The sequence below is a fragment of the Oenanthe melanoleuca genome, chromosome 21 (genome assembly GCF_029582105.1).
Source record: "Oenanthe melanoleuca isolate GR-GAL-2019-014 chromosome 21, OMel1.0, whole genome shotgun sequence".
NCBI classification, from domain to species: domain Eukaryota; kingdom Metazoa; phylum Chordata; class Aves; order Passeriformes; family Muscicapidae; genus Oenanthe; species Oenanthe melanoleuca.
This window is the reverse complement of record NC_079354.1, coordinates 2,313,430-2,328,513: the sequence shown is the minus strand read 5'-3', so window position 1 is coordinate 2,328,513 and position 15,084 is coordinate 2,313,430. Positions and strand designations below refer to the sequence as shown.

The following is a 15,084-nucleotide window of genomic DNA, read 5'->3' as shown; positions in this document are numbered from 1 at the left end:
AGGAGACTGTGAGGTTGCAATGGGAAATTTTTTGTCTACTGCTGTTAAATATTTCCTATAGAAAAATCATTGCAAATTCTAAGGAAGAACTTAGACTTGTAGCCTTTTCTTTTTCTTGGTAATTCTTAAATGTGGATTTATCCTATTTTTTCCATGGTTTCAGGACTTGAGAAGACCTTGTTATCTCAGAATTTTCTGTGGAATGTCTTACATTTTAAAAACTTAGTAATTGGTTTAGAATTTGTAAATTGTAAACAAACAACTAGCAAGTCTAATAGGCAAGAGTGCTTATTTCAATGTACATTATTTTAGCTTTTTATACTGGGAGCTAAGGGTTATTGACAATTACCTTGAGAAGCAAAGGGATATAGTTTCAAGTTCTCTGGATTATAAGGTGTAATCATTATAATGAAACATGGTTATTTGCTTCACAGATTTTACTGTAAGATTTTGCTGCAAGTGCTCTGACTTTTTTGGCTTATTGAGAATTGCTTCTGTATGTGTGGGTGTGATCTTCACTCTAAACCAATTATTGTAGGGTTACACTCTTGCTGATGAAGAGGAGGATCCCCTGATTTATCAGCATCGCATGTTGAGAAGCAACCAGGGAGAAACTTTGTCCACTGGTCCTGTGGAAACAGGTCCCATGAAGAAATTACATGTGAGCACCATCAACCTGCAGAAGGTGAGACTGGGGCCTTCACAGCATGAATTTGCTGCTGAAGGAAGTTAATGTGTCACACTGAAGGAGTTTTGTCTGGTATATCTGAACTGCATTTATTTATATTGCTTTTATGTTGCTTTTTTATTCTCTACAAAACTGAGGTCAAATTAATGTCTGAGACTTTAAAATTAGAAGGTGCTGAACAACTTTAAAGATAGGAGACCTTGAACTCTTAGACTGTAAATGGCTGTGAAGTAGTCTTTACACTTGCTTGTTAAGTATGAACAAGGCTTTCTAAATCACAATGAATAATTTCTTGCTATTAGAGACATCTATTAAAGAGTCTCTGCCTTTTTTCATATTTTTCTTTTGCTCCTCTTGTATCTTAGTTTTATATTTTCTTGAAGGCAGAACTTAGTATTTTTAAGCTGATGTTTCAACAGTGGCTTCAGGTCTACATGTATTTTTTTAGAGAAACAATTGTTCATATTAAATACTTGCCATGTCATGACAAGAATACATTTAGGGAAAATTTCTTAGACATGAGACTTAAGTGCTGCAGATTATCTGGTAAAACTAATGGATTTCAGGAAATTGAAAAGGAATTCTTAGCATGTGGTTTGGAGCTGTAAAGAGGTAATGCTGCCTGCTAATGGATTTCTTCTGCTCTTGGACAGTGCTTTGTTTGGTAGCTGAATTGTCTTCCTTTGTACTGCAGGCCTGGGGAGCAGCAAGAAGAGTTTCCAAGGATGACTGGTTGGAATGGTTGAGGAGACTGAGTTTGGAGCTGCTGAAAGATTCTTCCTCACCATCCCTGCGCTCATGTTGGGCCCTGGCTCAGGCCTATAATCCCATGGCTCGGTACAGGATCTCTGGATTTTTGTCTCACTTGAAATGGCAGATGGAAGCCAGATATTATAAGGGAAAAAGAAGATTATTTAGAAGCTATGAGGTTTCATAAATAGAGATAGTTCATGCTTTGGCACAAATCAAAGAGCCAACAGCTTGATTTCATTTCCACCTTTCCTAGTTGGCTGCTCCATGATGTGCACAAAATCTTTCATTAAAATTCTGCATATTAGTCCAGAAATAAGATAAGGCACATAAGTGAGGCTGGGAAAACAGCAGAGTATGAAATAGTTTTGAGTATTTACTGTAGGGAATAAAAATGCCTCTGAGTGGAATAATCTGCAGTGCTTTTTTACAACCAGCATGTCTGGAGAAACTTTGATAGTAGATGATAATACAATATTTCTATTATTGTAGTGTACCAGCCTATTCTATTCTTTAATTAAGGTTTCACAGAAGTTAGATTAGTTAGAACTAATCACTATTTATTGCAGGTAAGCATGTAAGTGTATTTTTTAGCTCTCTTTCTCTGAATAACAAGGGGAGCCCATTGTCAAACAGACTTTTTTTTTATTAATTCCCACCTCACACTGTCTTTTGTGTTCCTCCCCAGAGACCTCTTCAATGCTGCTTTTGTTTCATGCTGGTCTGAACTGAATGAAGACCAGCAGGACGAGCTGATCCGAAGCATTGAGCTGGCCTTGACTTCTCAGGATATTGCAGAAGTCACTCAGACTCTGCTGAACTTGGCAGAATTCATGGAGCACAGTGACAAGGTAGAGATGCTGTTGGGCAGCTCCTTCTAGTGCTAGCCTGGTGTCTGCTCTGTGTGGGATTCATGATTATTTTGTAATACTCATCCTGCTTTTGATGTGTGTGCTCCTTCCCAGGGCCCGCTGCCTTTGAGAGATGACAATGGCATTGTCCTTCTGGGGGAAAGAGCTGCCAAATGCCGAGCATATGCTAAGGCCCTTCACTACAAAGAGCTGGAATTTCAAAAGGGTCCCACCCCAGCCATTCTTGAGTCTCTCATCAGGTAGGACCACAACTGGAGAGATTTCTGCTCTTGCACTAGCTACAATTTAAGATACCACTAAGATTAATCTAGGCAATTCTTAAGACTTCACTCTGTCACAAGATGCTGTTAAAATACTTGCAAATGTGCAATTTTAACTGCTGAGTTCTGTCCTTCTACCGTGTGGTTAAAACTTTCAACTGTGTGGTTAAAACTGTGATAGGAGCCCAGGGAAGTTTTGCAGAAGAAAATGCAGGAAAAGGTTCTGATTTCCCCCTCTCACCCTTCAAGTTCACTATGGAATATCATGAAATCACTGCTGGCTAAATGAGACAGATTTCTTCACCTGCATATAAATAAGTCAGAAAATTTCTCATCACATTTTGCTGATCTTGCTTAGATAGGTGTCATTGCTCATATGTCAAATAGGAGATATTATGAAGTATGTGTTGTTTCTGAGCTTTGTCAGTAACACAGATGTTAGCCTGAAATACCTGCACAGGATTTGGTGTTTAATTGCATGTTTTAAAATGTAAATCTCTGTTCCATATCACAGAAGTGTTAGCTCAGCTATTTGAGATGAACAAATTGATTTTGGTTGAGCAAAAACTTAATTTTGTCTTCATGCAGTGAATTTTTCAACCCTCCTAATTCTTTGGAATTGTGTTTTTAGATTTTTTTCTCCTCTGTTATTTTTTCACCCTTTGTTCTGCTTCATGTTATTGAGGAAAATACAGAATTCAGTATCTTTTTTTCTTGGTCTCAGTTGCTCAAACAGTTGGTTTTTTGTGTATCAAAAAGCAAGTTAAGGAGCAAAGAATGGACGTAAAGCACACTTAAAAATGAAACAATTTATTAGAAATGAAAAACTTTTAGAAACCTTTAAAAATCCATTATAGACCACAATTAAAATAGTTCCAACAATAGTTCCACACAGTTGAAATTTGCAGTAGGAATATTTGAACAGATGTAAATTCCAAGACACCTTTATCTTCCATTTCACACAGGACTGAACAACCTAATCTAGATTCAAACTCTCTTCGAGGTGAATAAAAATAGATACATTAATGACAATGATCTTTTCCAACATATTCAAACAATGGTAGGGTTATAGGAGGAGTCTCATTCTTTTTTAACTGTTATCTCTAACACTGTGTTATGTGAGGGAGAAGTGTACTATTTTTGACAGACTGTCTCTAGGTAACTTCCAGCTGGGGTAGTTTTCAAAGCAGATTTTGATACTCCTCAGTCTGCTGTGCTAGCAATCATTCCCTTATGTTGAAATAACTTCTGGCACTTAGGGATTCTCTGGTGTGTACTAGTGTTCTGCTCATGAATACAGGGTCTTAAGTGTTGGAGTTGAGTTCTTTGGCTGGGTCTGGACTTTTTTTGGCTAACCTGCTGTTCACTCTCAGCCTTACTGACATACAGCATTTTTATCTTCTAACCTGAACATAATTTGGGGACAGCCCATAAAGTTGCTTTTCTAGTTTATCAACATTTAGGTGATCTGTGTGGATAGAAGTAAACCTTGGAGGGCCCATGGGACAAATCCTCCTCCAGTGTTACTGTCTGTTAGGGCAGCCTTCAGTGGGGATTATTTGAGGCAGCAGCAGGAGGTGGCAGTAAAACTTCAGGGCAGAATCTGGACAACGTGAATTTAACACAACACTTTTGAGCTTTGTTTTTTCTCTGTGGGAAAGTAAGCCACTTCTTATACACTAAAGAAATATGCATCAGGAACACTTCTGATTGATTCCTCTGGCTTGAAATGAATCTATAACTTCTGTGGTTTGAGTACTTCTTGAAAGGAGTTGCTTAGCAGTGCTTGCTCCAGACACTGAAGGAAAGGAAGCCAAGAGGCTTTTGCTTTTCTGTCACTGCCTATCTGGTTAATAATACTAAGGCACTACCAGTAATCACACTGCTAGTGAAAACACACCCTTAGGTTTTCTGAAGGTGCTATAAGTGCATTCAGTTCTAACCTACTCTAACACAATATTTTTCCCTTTGGAAAGAGCCTGAGGAGGAGGAAACAAGCCTGAGCCCTGATAATCCTGGTGGCTGTGATTGGTGTCGCAGTGTTTGTGTACATCACCAGTACATTGCTGTTGCATGTATTGGATGAAATGAAAAATTATTTGGCTGTTCCTTGCCCACCTTTTGCATGGTGACATCATGTAGCTGTGCAATCCACTGTTGATTCCTTCTATGGTTTGAACTCCTCTGGGCGGATCTTCATCTCCACTCTCTTGAGTGAGTAGGTGGAGCCGTGCCAGCCGTACCAGGTGATGCCATCCATGCTCTTGGTGTGCTCTCCTTTGCGGTAGTAAACCCCATTCAGGTTGGAATCTGTGCAGCAGTTGTACCAATATCCACCTTGTCAGGAAACAAATTTATACATTCCTGGTGAGTCATTTGTATTAATGATTACTGCTTTTTCTGGAGGACAGTGAGCAGAATGCAGTATTTAATCCCTGGAGCCTATGGCTTTGATAGTTGAGGCTGTAGGTAAATTTAAAGCTTAACATAGGTATTTAGGAACTTAAAGGCATTACAACTTTATAGTCAAATTAATCCAGTAGCTTTTCATTTAGTTGCTCATTCCTCTTTCCTTGACATGTTTCTGACTCTGACTCAGTGAATTAGCATAGGAAATGTATCTGGGTAATTCACTTGAGCATCCTAAGGTGTTTAAAGAGTCCCTGAACTCTCTGAGTATTTATTGAGACTGAGATCAACAGTTTTTATGTGCTGTGTGGGACACAATGGGGAAATTAAAGAGCGAGATGTAATGAAGATAACTAGGACAGAACTACTAAATTAAATGAAGAGTGTAACCTCATTAGAGGCTTGTAATAGGGAATAAAGATCACAAGTCGAGCTAAATGGAGTTGAATACAGGAGATTTACAGGTGCCTAATACTAGGACTGGAAAGCCTACAAAAATAAAAGAAAAAATAAGAACCTGATAGATATTAAGGAATAACTTGTTGTATCACTGTATTGTATCAGCATGTGAGATAGTCTGGCAGATACTATAATGGGCTGGGTAACTGTGTGTAGTGAGAGCACACAGTTATTTAAGGGTTCTGATGTCTGTAATACAGCCTGGCTCTGTAACCCAGCTTTAACTGCCAGATTTCCCACATAAGCGTATTTTCCACAACTGGTCACCTCTCCCTTGATGTGCCATTCAGATGGATGGGAAGAGGCAATGCTGGGCTGTGTGGGGCCAGGAGGAGTTGTGTGCTGTACCTTTACGGAACTGGGCGCAGTCATCCACGCACTTGTCGTTGTCCTTGTCCTTCGTGCTGAAGGCCGTGTTGTTGTGGTAGCGCAGCGAGTCCCGGCCCGTGTTCCCGCTGTAGTTCCCCACAAACAGCCGGTAGCTGTTGATCTCATTGCTCAGGGTGAACTGCCTGTACTGGGCATAGCGGGTGTTACCTTCCCAGTCCTGCACACAACAGGGGAGAGGAAATCAGTCCTATTGGTTATGAAAAATCTCCAGCAGCCATGATTGTATACCTGTATTTTTACTGCCTCACACTGCAGAAACTGCTCTGTTAAGGCAAAGGAACTTTCCAGGGCAAAATGAAACTTCCAAGTCTGGTATTGTACAATATGTAGGAAAGCAGATGTGCAGCTCTTGTATTCAATATCCTAATGTCAATGTGCTGCCTCAAGTAATTCTTTTCCTCTGTGAAACTGTGACTTTTAGATACTAAACCTTTCAATTTATACATATCCCATCCCTCAGAGCTGTTGTACCAACTATAAACTAGTCTAAATCAAACCCAAGCCTTTAACAGACTGAAGAAATTGAGGGTAATACAATGCAAACTCTTGTACTTCCTAGAAGGAAGTGCTGCAGAATTAAAAGACTCAGAGGCTTGCAAACTTTATGGGACATCTCTTTTTGAATTTTTAAATCTGTGCTGATCAATCTGTTTGATCTCTGTCTGCAGTGGCTTCTGCAGGATTTCCAAGAATCCCATGCATTCTGTGTGCAGACAGAAGGTTGTGCCACTGACTTTGCACAGGGGAGAACATCCTTCTATCTGGTGTTTGAATGTATTCCTAGGTTGATCCTACTCCCTTCTCATGTAATTAAAGCATTTAAATTCTTTGGGCCTCCTCTAGAGATAGGAGATGGTATCTGGTACTGGGGAATCTGAACCAAAATTAAAAACTTATTAATTACCTCCAACTCTACTCGCAGAACAGTGGGGCGTCTTGAAAGTCGGTAGATGTTTTCATTTCCCAGCCAAAAGTCTCCCCTAATATTGCCAAATCCTTCCCTGTATTGTTTCCAGTCCCTGTTGAAGGATGTCAAACCAACTTTACGTCTTTGGATGACAGTCCAGCCACCTCCATCTGTCTCCATGTCACAGAACACCTGGAATAGGAGAAAAAGGCAGTGGTTTCTTGTCAGTAGTCTTAGGAAGATTCACTTCTCTTAACACAAGACATTGTTCCAAGATTTCACAACATGAAGAAATTTTTTATGGCAAAAAATTATTATATAAACCTTTTTCTATTTTCTCTCTTAAATGTACATTCTTTCCTTCCTTGAAGTTTGCTTACATAAAGATGCTGATGAAAAGTGCAGGGTACCAAAACTGTGTGCTTTTTTCATCTCTGTCAAGAAATATTTCTTGATTTTATTTTAAATGACATGTAATATACATTGTGTACTGAATATCCTTACCTCCAGATCTGGAATTCCCAAAAATTCATCAGGAGGTAGCTTGTAAACACCAGAAATTCGGTAATTCCTCTGGTAAAGTGATGAGCAGTCATAAACAGCATCTACTTGAATCAGAACCAGAAAGTGAGAATCTGAGCAGCAAGAACTCCTCTTCTGTGAAGGTGCTTTCTGCAAAATTTAGTTTGTAATACAAGGAGTAATGAAGAAGGCTTTCCACAAGTCTAATGTTTCCCTGAAATGGCCTAGTTTTGAGTAGTGTATGCATTGCAAAAGGTGTTTTAATACTGAGATTTTGTGATTTTTATTAATTTATTTATTTTAAATTTTTTTTAACCTCTGCTACACAAAAAGACATCTCTGCTTTCTCATCACATTGCCACTGTGTGTCTGTGCTGGAAAAGGTATTTGTGTACCTAGTATCCAGTATATTTGCTGGAAAGTATAAAAATATAATATATAATATTTGCTGACCCCCTCCTAAGTAATAAAGACTCATCCAGTGGGATGGCCAGGCCTGCTGCCAGGTGTGTGTTTTGAGTGTGTGAACAGGTTGGCCAAGTTTGAGGGATATTTGTTCAGCCCTTTCTGCACTCTGTGACAGAGAAGGTGCCTTTTAGCTGCAGTGAGTCAGTCTGTGAAAGCCTCTTTTCCTCCTGGTGCAGGAACTGACTTGAAGATGGTAAAATGCACAGCTATTCTGAGGAGGATAAATGAGCTGAAGCAAGGCTTTATAATATCTGACAGTTTTCAAAAATGTCTCTTACCTGGTAAGGTGAGACACATCTGTCTTAAATACCTTCTGGGCCAGTTTCTGCTCTGTGTAACTTTTTTTCCTCCAGCTTCAAAGAGACTTGTGGTGCAACTTTTTTTTAAGGCCTACTGTAAATAGTGATGTGTCAAAACTAACCAGGTGGAACTATTTTAGAGGAAGAATTAAGTAAATAGATTTAGAAGTTTTTCTTTAATGTTAAAAAAAAGCATCCAAGTGAAGGCTTTTGGCAAACAAATTTGAGACAATTTAAGCTGTTTGCAGTGAAAGTCAACAAAGAGGATGCTTTTTTCTCGAAGTGCCTTTACAGGTAGCTGACCTGAAAATGCACCTGCATTCCACATTTAGTACAGGCCTGTGCAATCACTGTGTGCAGTGAAATTTTCCCTCAGGGAAGAGAATTTTGAAGAATTTAACTGTGGTCTGGCTAGGTATATATCACAGTTTGTATCTTGCTTCATCTACAGCCTTGAATTTTTTTAGAATTATAATTCAAAAATAATGGATGACTCTTTTTTTACTCTGGTTCAGACATAGACATAAAGATACAATTAAAATCTTTAATAATTCCTGGAGAGCATTTATAATTGTTCTAACAATTTCTAGTCTCCTGTCAGCAGTGAGAACTCAGAGATTATTACTGCCAGAGCTATTCTCTTACCAAGCCAGCTCCCATGCTTTTAGGATTGGTACTGTAGTGCTCAGAAAATGAAATATTAAACTGAATTCCTCACTGTAGAAATGCAGCACCAGTTTCTGCACTCCTTAAAAACAGACATAGATATAAAATACAAATGAAGAAATTCAAAGTCGTTTTCTCAGGCTCACTGCCTAAGCAGCAGCACTTAGTGTGCATGCTGGCACTAGGAACTGAACTAGTCATTAGTTGTGCATTGAGAGGTGAATCTGGGAGCTTGGTGACCCCCTCCTTACCAGCTGATGTTTGTGTGACTGTCTGGGCTGCCTGCAGCTGCATGATGTCTATCTGGTTGTTCATCTCGGAGTATTTGCTCTCGGCGTCGATGAGGCGCGACTCCATCTGCTTGGTGCTGCCTTCCAGCTCCATCACCTGCATCACCACGTTCACCCAGTCCCCTTCCTGCTTCTTGCTCAGCTCCTGCAGCATCCTGCTCAGGTTGGCCACCTGCAGCTTGAGCTCGCTGATCTCCTCACAGCAGCCTGGCACCTTGGGCTGTGCGTTGCTCATTCTCCTCTTGGGAGGTTTCTGCAGCAGGGCTGGGTAGATCACCACAGACACAGCGACAATGCAGAGCCACGCCAGCTCAACCCTGGCTCTTAGTGGCATTTTTGCTTACAGCAACAGAAACCTTCCAGCTGACTGCAGTAGTCTGAATGCAGCTGGGATAGGTATAAAATTTCTTGCAGCAGCCTGGTACCTTCCTTGCTTCCAATGAAGTGAGTCTCTGAAGGTGGAGCCTGGAGAAGTGGCTTTTTTTCAGACCCCTCCTGTCAGAGTCTATGACTTTGGAAGTCTGTCTCAAAGCATCTTATATACTATTTTTCTGTTTACCTCCACCCCTCTGAAACTGTGAAGAGCTTGCTGGCCCCTCCCAGTTCATCTGTTCATATCAGGTGTTTACAGGGTGAAATTGGAACAGGTTTCAGCCAAAAAACGTTGGGGAGAGCAGGAGAGACTTTCCTCAGTTCTGTCTTGAAGGGGTGTAGGAAGGGCTAGGAAATGAGGAGAATTTCCAGCAATTATTGCCTATTGGATTGGAGCCCTGTTGGTGACTAGTTCTGGCACTTAAATAACATGAGAGCATTAGAGATCCAGAATGTGAAAAGCCTGTTCAAAATGGGTGAGTTTATAGAAGTTCAAGGAAGGTAACTCCCTGGAAGGTAGCCCTGGCTGCTACAAGTCCTGCTACTGCCCCAGAAGTTGTAGGGAGTAACTCTATGATTGCATTATTTCTTAATTTAGACAGTATTTTAACAAATTAATTAGTTAAACATCTAATCTTCTTCTCTCTGGACAGTGGGGTCTCTGCACTATTAAAGTTGTAAAATCCACTACTGTTCTTTTGAAAGTGGGATATCTGAGGCTGGGATGAAATGAAATCTGCAGAATGTGTAAGTGAAAACTCACTGTTTATTCATAGTGAAAGTGAAAGGACATTAAGTAATGGTGAGTCTATGTAAAATTGATACAGGGTGGTTGTTTTTACAGGCAATGTGATCTAACTCCAGTGTTAGAGAGGCCAGTTTATTAATGGGATTTTGAGAGGAAAATTTATGGTTAATTAAAACATCCATAGTTACATAAAAAGTATATTTTAGAGTAAATCTTAAATTTTTAGACATTCAGAGTATTAGTCCAGTCTCAGCTGGCTGAGATGCCAACTTCCTCTCCTCTTATAATTTCAGAATTTTATTATAGCAGTTTGATCTCCAAATAAAACCATTTCAGCAGAGGTGCAGCCTTTTGCAAAAGGTCTGCAGGCTTCTAGATCCTTCAGGATAAGTTGTTTCTCCTCAGGCCAGCTGCTCTTTAATTGCCTAACATGTGGGTTCTTGCATCTTCCTGCAAAATTTCTGATTATGATAATGGACAGAAATAAGATGAAATAAAGGATTAAATACCTCATGTATCTGCTCCTTGCATAAAGATTGGGAAAGCTTCTTGATGTCCAAAGAAACAAAAGAAAGCTAATCTTGCACCTCTTACAAAGGACATGTGGACAAACCCACATGACACACACTATCCCATCTTGGCTTCTTTTGCTGATCCAAAGTGGCTGCAGGATTTCTGCTTGATTAGGATCCATTAGAAAAGCCTTGCTGACCTGACATTTGCTTTTAAAGAAATAGAAGGCACAACTGCTTGTTGATGCAGTTTCTCTCCCTTCTCAGCTCTGATACACTTGTTGCTTGATTATTTGTTATTGCCTCTGATTTGCACTGGGGTTGGCTAATAGATTTTCTCCAAAACAGACCCACAAGAGTGTGAAGATTTTGGGAGATGAAGTAATCAAAGCACTGCAGGAGTGGAATATGAAAACAGGTGTCTCATAAACCTGAATTTTCATAGAGAAGGAAGAGGGAATCTTTAGGAGGAGGTCAGAATTAGAGCTCTCCAAACAAATTGTCTTGTGCTGTGCTCAAGAGAAAACCACTGGGTCTGTTGTGTCAGCTGGCAAGGCCACTGTGTAGGATTGGTGAGCTGAGATGTTGCCAGAGATATGCAAGTACAATTTGTTTAAAGCAAGGAGACCTCCATAGCAGACCATAGGCTTCATTCAATTTTTGTCATGGACATTCCAGAAACCTTCCATAGCAAAATTGCTTTTTATACTTCAGACCAGAAAGTGCCACTGCACACAGATGAAAGCCTGACCTTTTTGTTCTGCCTCTAATCCTGTCTGAGCCCTCTTCCAGCTGGAGCTTCTGTCATTCCCAGGGGCAAATTCTTCACTGGCTTCCTGTGATGAGAAACATGTTTTTGTCAAAGTTGGAACAGAGACTAGGACAGGCCAGACTCTGCTTCTCTACCCCAAAAACCACCCTGCTAACATCCCCATTGTGTTACACAGAACTTCAATCCATTCTGCTGCTGCCCCACTCACCATGACTCTCCTGTCTTGGACAGATGTAGAAGAGGGGAGCCACTTGTTGGTCCCTCTTTATACAAAATTTGAAAGGATCCAAGATTCAATTGAACACTCGTGTTACAAAACACCACAAAAAGTCCTCCAAATCCCTTCTCTAAACTGGACTATTTAATTGGAAATGAGACAGCCAGGGTTTTATTTTGGATTCTGCTTCTAACTTGTATATCCAAATGCAAACCATCTTTCTTCTGGGTACTTTGATTTACCTGTTTTAAAAGAGAATACTTTGTTCTGTGTATGAGGGTGGCAACAGACATATTATGCAGGAATGGAAAGGCACAAATCTTCCCACCTGTCATTACTTTTGATAAAGGGAATTTGGGCAGAGACATTCCATGGCACAGATATAAGCCTTAGTGGAATTTGACTTCTTTATGAGTATTTGAAAGATGGAAAGATGGGTCCTTCCCAGTTTCATGGGGAACTGAATGTGGTCACTGAGGCAGCCATAGCTACAGATGGTAGAAATGGCCAGGTCAGTAGTTGGAGCTGACAAAAGCTGTTCTGATGTTCTGAACTGTTCTAATGATTTGAATTCAGGATCCTGGTATATTTTTTAGAGGTGAAGTTTGGGGCATAGCTGGGGACTTCAGTGATTACTGAGTGGATCCTGTTCTTTCCTTTCCCCAACACTGATGGAGAAATTGAGTATCATTTGGCCTGAAATCCATCACCCTAGTTTTCCTCCATTATATTTTGTATGTGGAAATACTGTGGGACATGATAGCTAAAAAGACAAAATCCTGAAGTCAAGAACATGGAACAAATCCTTTTTGACTTCATTCATGATGTAGTTCTGAAGTGGTTGGGAGAGCTGAGGCTAAACATGGTTTCAATTTGTATGTGCCATATGTTTATAATGTTGATTGATGGTACTAAATTCAAATATATTCATATTATTTGATTAGAACCAGTTATCTCCTGTCCCTGGAGGGCCAGATTAAATTAGAGGTGAGTTTAAATGATTGCCTTTTCTGGGAAGCTGTTCTGGCAGGTGTATGCAAAGCTGAGACAAGAAGAAAAGCTCAGTGCCCTGTGGCTATTTATTTGGTAGCCATTCACTGCAAACCCCTTAATGTGCATCTGGCAAATGCTTAGAATCTGAAATTCCTGGTGCTTGCCGAGGTGGCAAAGCTCTCATCAGCTCTCAGCTGGCCCATTGTTGAGTCCAACTGTGCTGGAGCTCTCAAATACTGCTTTTCCCTCCCAGGAGGTGTGAAACTCTTCATCTTTTGCTTTGGAGATGCTCATAAATGCTCCAACATTCACTCTACTAAATCTCTGAAATTATATGGGACAGGTGGAACAGGGGAGAGGGCTGATGAGAAACAAAACACTGCTACTTCCTGCTGTTTTTTGTGATTTCTTTTTTATTTAAGGCATCCCCTCTTTGCATAACCAATACACAAAGACTGGCTCTTTATTTCACCTTTTTTTTGCTAAATATCCTGCTTAGCAATTGTTTTTTTTCTTCTTTCTGGTTAATAAAAAATGGGTGATACAAAACCTTTTGCAGCCTAAGCAGCAGGGCTGGCCAAGAAATTTGTTGTAACATTTTTCACTGATTTTTCTTTCAAAACTGATGAATGTTTTTATTTGATTTGCAAGCATTTCTATCAAGATTGGGAATTTGGCCAGTTTTGATGCCTGTGAGCAATGTGGTGTCTCCTTGTTGGAAGCTGAAGGAGCTGCCCTGGCCTGGAAGCACTCAATAATCACAACTCTTTATTAAAAACAGTTCTTTCCTGGTATCAGTTCCTCAAACATATTTGTTCCTGGAATGGGAATAATTTTTAGTGGCATGATGGACATGCATTGGTTTTCTGAGTTGTTTTGGGGACTGTGGGTTGTTTTCTGAGATTTCTTGAGTCAAGGGCTGGGGGATGCCTGAAGACAAATGAATCACAGAACTGGGCAAAGTGGCCATCAAAGCCAGTTCCTTTTGCCAGAGGATTATCTGTTCCCCCAAGTCTCCACAAAGCAGCACAGCCTTCCAATCCCAGAAGCAGCTCTCAGCACTTCTTCAGAAGGAAAAACAAGCTTGGTTGAGGCTGGTAAAATCTGTCATGTAGAGAATCTCTCTAAACAAATTTGAGGAGATTGAAAAAAAGAAGTTTGTCTACTTGTCTAGATTCTGCATACAAGCTGCTTTATTGCAAAAATAAATTTCTCTTATTATGTTTTGGAATGTGTTCTGGCAATAGGAAATGTGTGTGTTCCCTCACAGATAAGTTTGGGACTGCTTGAAAAGGCTCTATTAAAATAAAGGCTTTTTTTTTTATAAATTTTATGAGAAGATGAGGGAAGTCTGGTCGCTTCTGAGTTCTTGAAAATTTAATATATTTTGAGTGACAGAGAATATTGTCAATATCAAAGATAATGGAAGACTGGAAAGCTCCCTGGGCTGTATAAAAGAGGACATTTCTAGTAAACATTACTCATTTATGCCTTGGGTTTGTTGGGGAGAAAGATCTATAATTTAAGTTCTCTTTCCAGTGAAGACAGTAAAATTGGTTTTGATTCCCAGTTCATGTCTGATTTCTGTTTAAATAACCTTTAAAATATGCAAGCAATAGGAGTATATTTCTCTTAAATATTGTTCTTTTTTGTGATTCTAGCTCAGTGTACATGCAAAATCTCCAGTTTTGATATCTTAATAATCAAGCAGTGGGTTTATGTAGATTTTCACTACTAATAAAATTTGAAGAATTAAGACTTTTGACCAAAATTTTTATGTTAGGAAGTTTGCCAAAGGTAGTCTTTTTGTAGAGATAGAGTGACATAGCTGGAAAATGTTTTTCATCAGAAGGCTTGCTTACAGTTTAATATCCCACTCATGATCAAGTGCTCCAAATGGGTCAGGGTTGGACATTATTCTAGCTACAGTACAGCTACTGTGTAATAAACAGGGTGGGAAATACAAATTATTGTTCTGCATAATCTAATGATGCAGTGAACCCATGCTGAGCTCATACCTAACTTTATTGATAAGAATTAGTTTTGCAACTGACTTAGCTCATTCAGAGGGAAAGTGTAATGATCTTCTGTTTTGTTGTTTTTGCTAATCACTTTGTTTATTGACTAAAATGTGAAGTGAAGTGGTGGGTATTAAGCACTGAAATTAGTGCATTAGTTCAAAGTATATAAAGGTCTGGTTGATATGATTTAGGAAGTCTTGTTATTTCTGTCTCCCACTTGCAAGCATGGGTCACCTCTGTCTTGAAACAGCTTCAGAATATTTTAGGTAGCTATGTTAGCACTGAAAACACATAATTTTGAAATCTTTTCCTTGAGCTTTAGTACTAGGAGGCTCTGCCAGCCCATAGCAGGCGGTAGAGCTGAATATTTGTGCATTTCCTGAGAGATGAGATGTTGTCTGTGACCCACCAAACCTATACCTAAAAACTCCTAAAATGTTCTAAATGCCCAAAAATGTTCTTTTATGCC

General features: G+C 39.7%; 2 protein-coding genes across 5 annotated transcripts in view; one reads left to right on the top strand and one right to left on the bottom strand.

Annotated features, from left to right (window-relative positions):
- The window catches only part of MTOR (mechanistic target of rapamycin kinase), a 63,315-nt gene that overhangs the window by 17,917 nt on the left and 30,314 nt on the right, over positions 1-15,084 (top strand). For all 3 annotated transcript variants that reach the window (XM_056508189.1, XM_056508188.1, XM_056508186.1), the window contains 4 exons: positions 539-685; positions 1,383-1,525; positions 2,127-2,289; positions 2,404-2,549. In XM_056508189.1, the coding sequence (XP_056364164.1) occupies positions 539-685; positions 1,383-1,525; positions 2,127-2,289; positions 2,404-2,549 (599 nt within the window). The remainder of the gene's footprint in view (positions 1-538; positions 686-1,382; positions 1,526-2,126; positions 2,290-2,403; positions 2,550-15,084) is intronic.
- On the bottom strand, positions 3,367-9,554 carry ANGPTL7 (angiopoietin like 7). Of its 2 annotated transcripts, none has more exons than XM_056508190.1 (5): positions 8,942-9,554; positions 7,240-7,343; positions 6,733-6,927; positions 5,787-5,985; positions 3,367-4,907 (listed from the first exon to the last, which is right to left on the bottom strand). In XM_056508190.1, the coding sequence occupies exons 1-5, from the start codon at positions 9,312-9,314 to the stop codon at positions 4,738-4,740; spliced, it is 1,041 nt and encodes a 346-aa protein (XP_056364165.1). In that variant the 5' UTR covers positions 9,315-9,554; the 3' UTR covers positions 3,367-4,737. The 2 variants fall into 2 exon arrangements, with proteins under 2 accessions (XP_056364165.1, XP_056364166.1); XM_056508191.1 differs by having other exon boundaries at positions 7,240-7,340.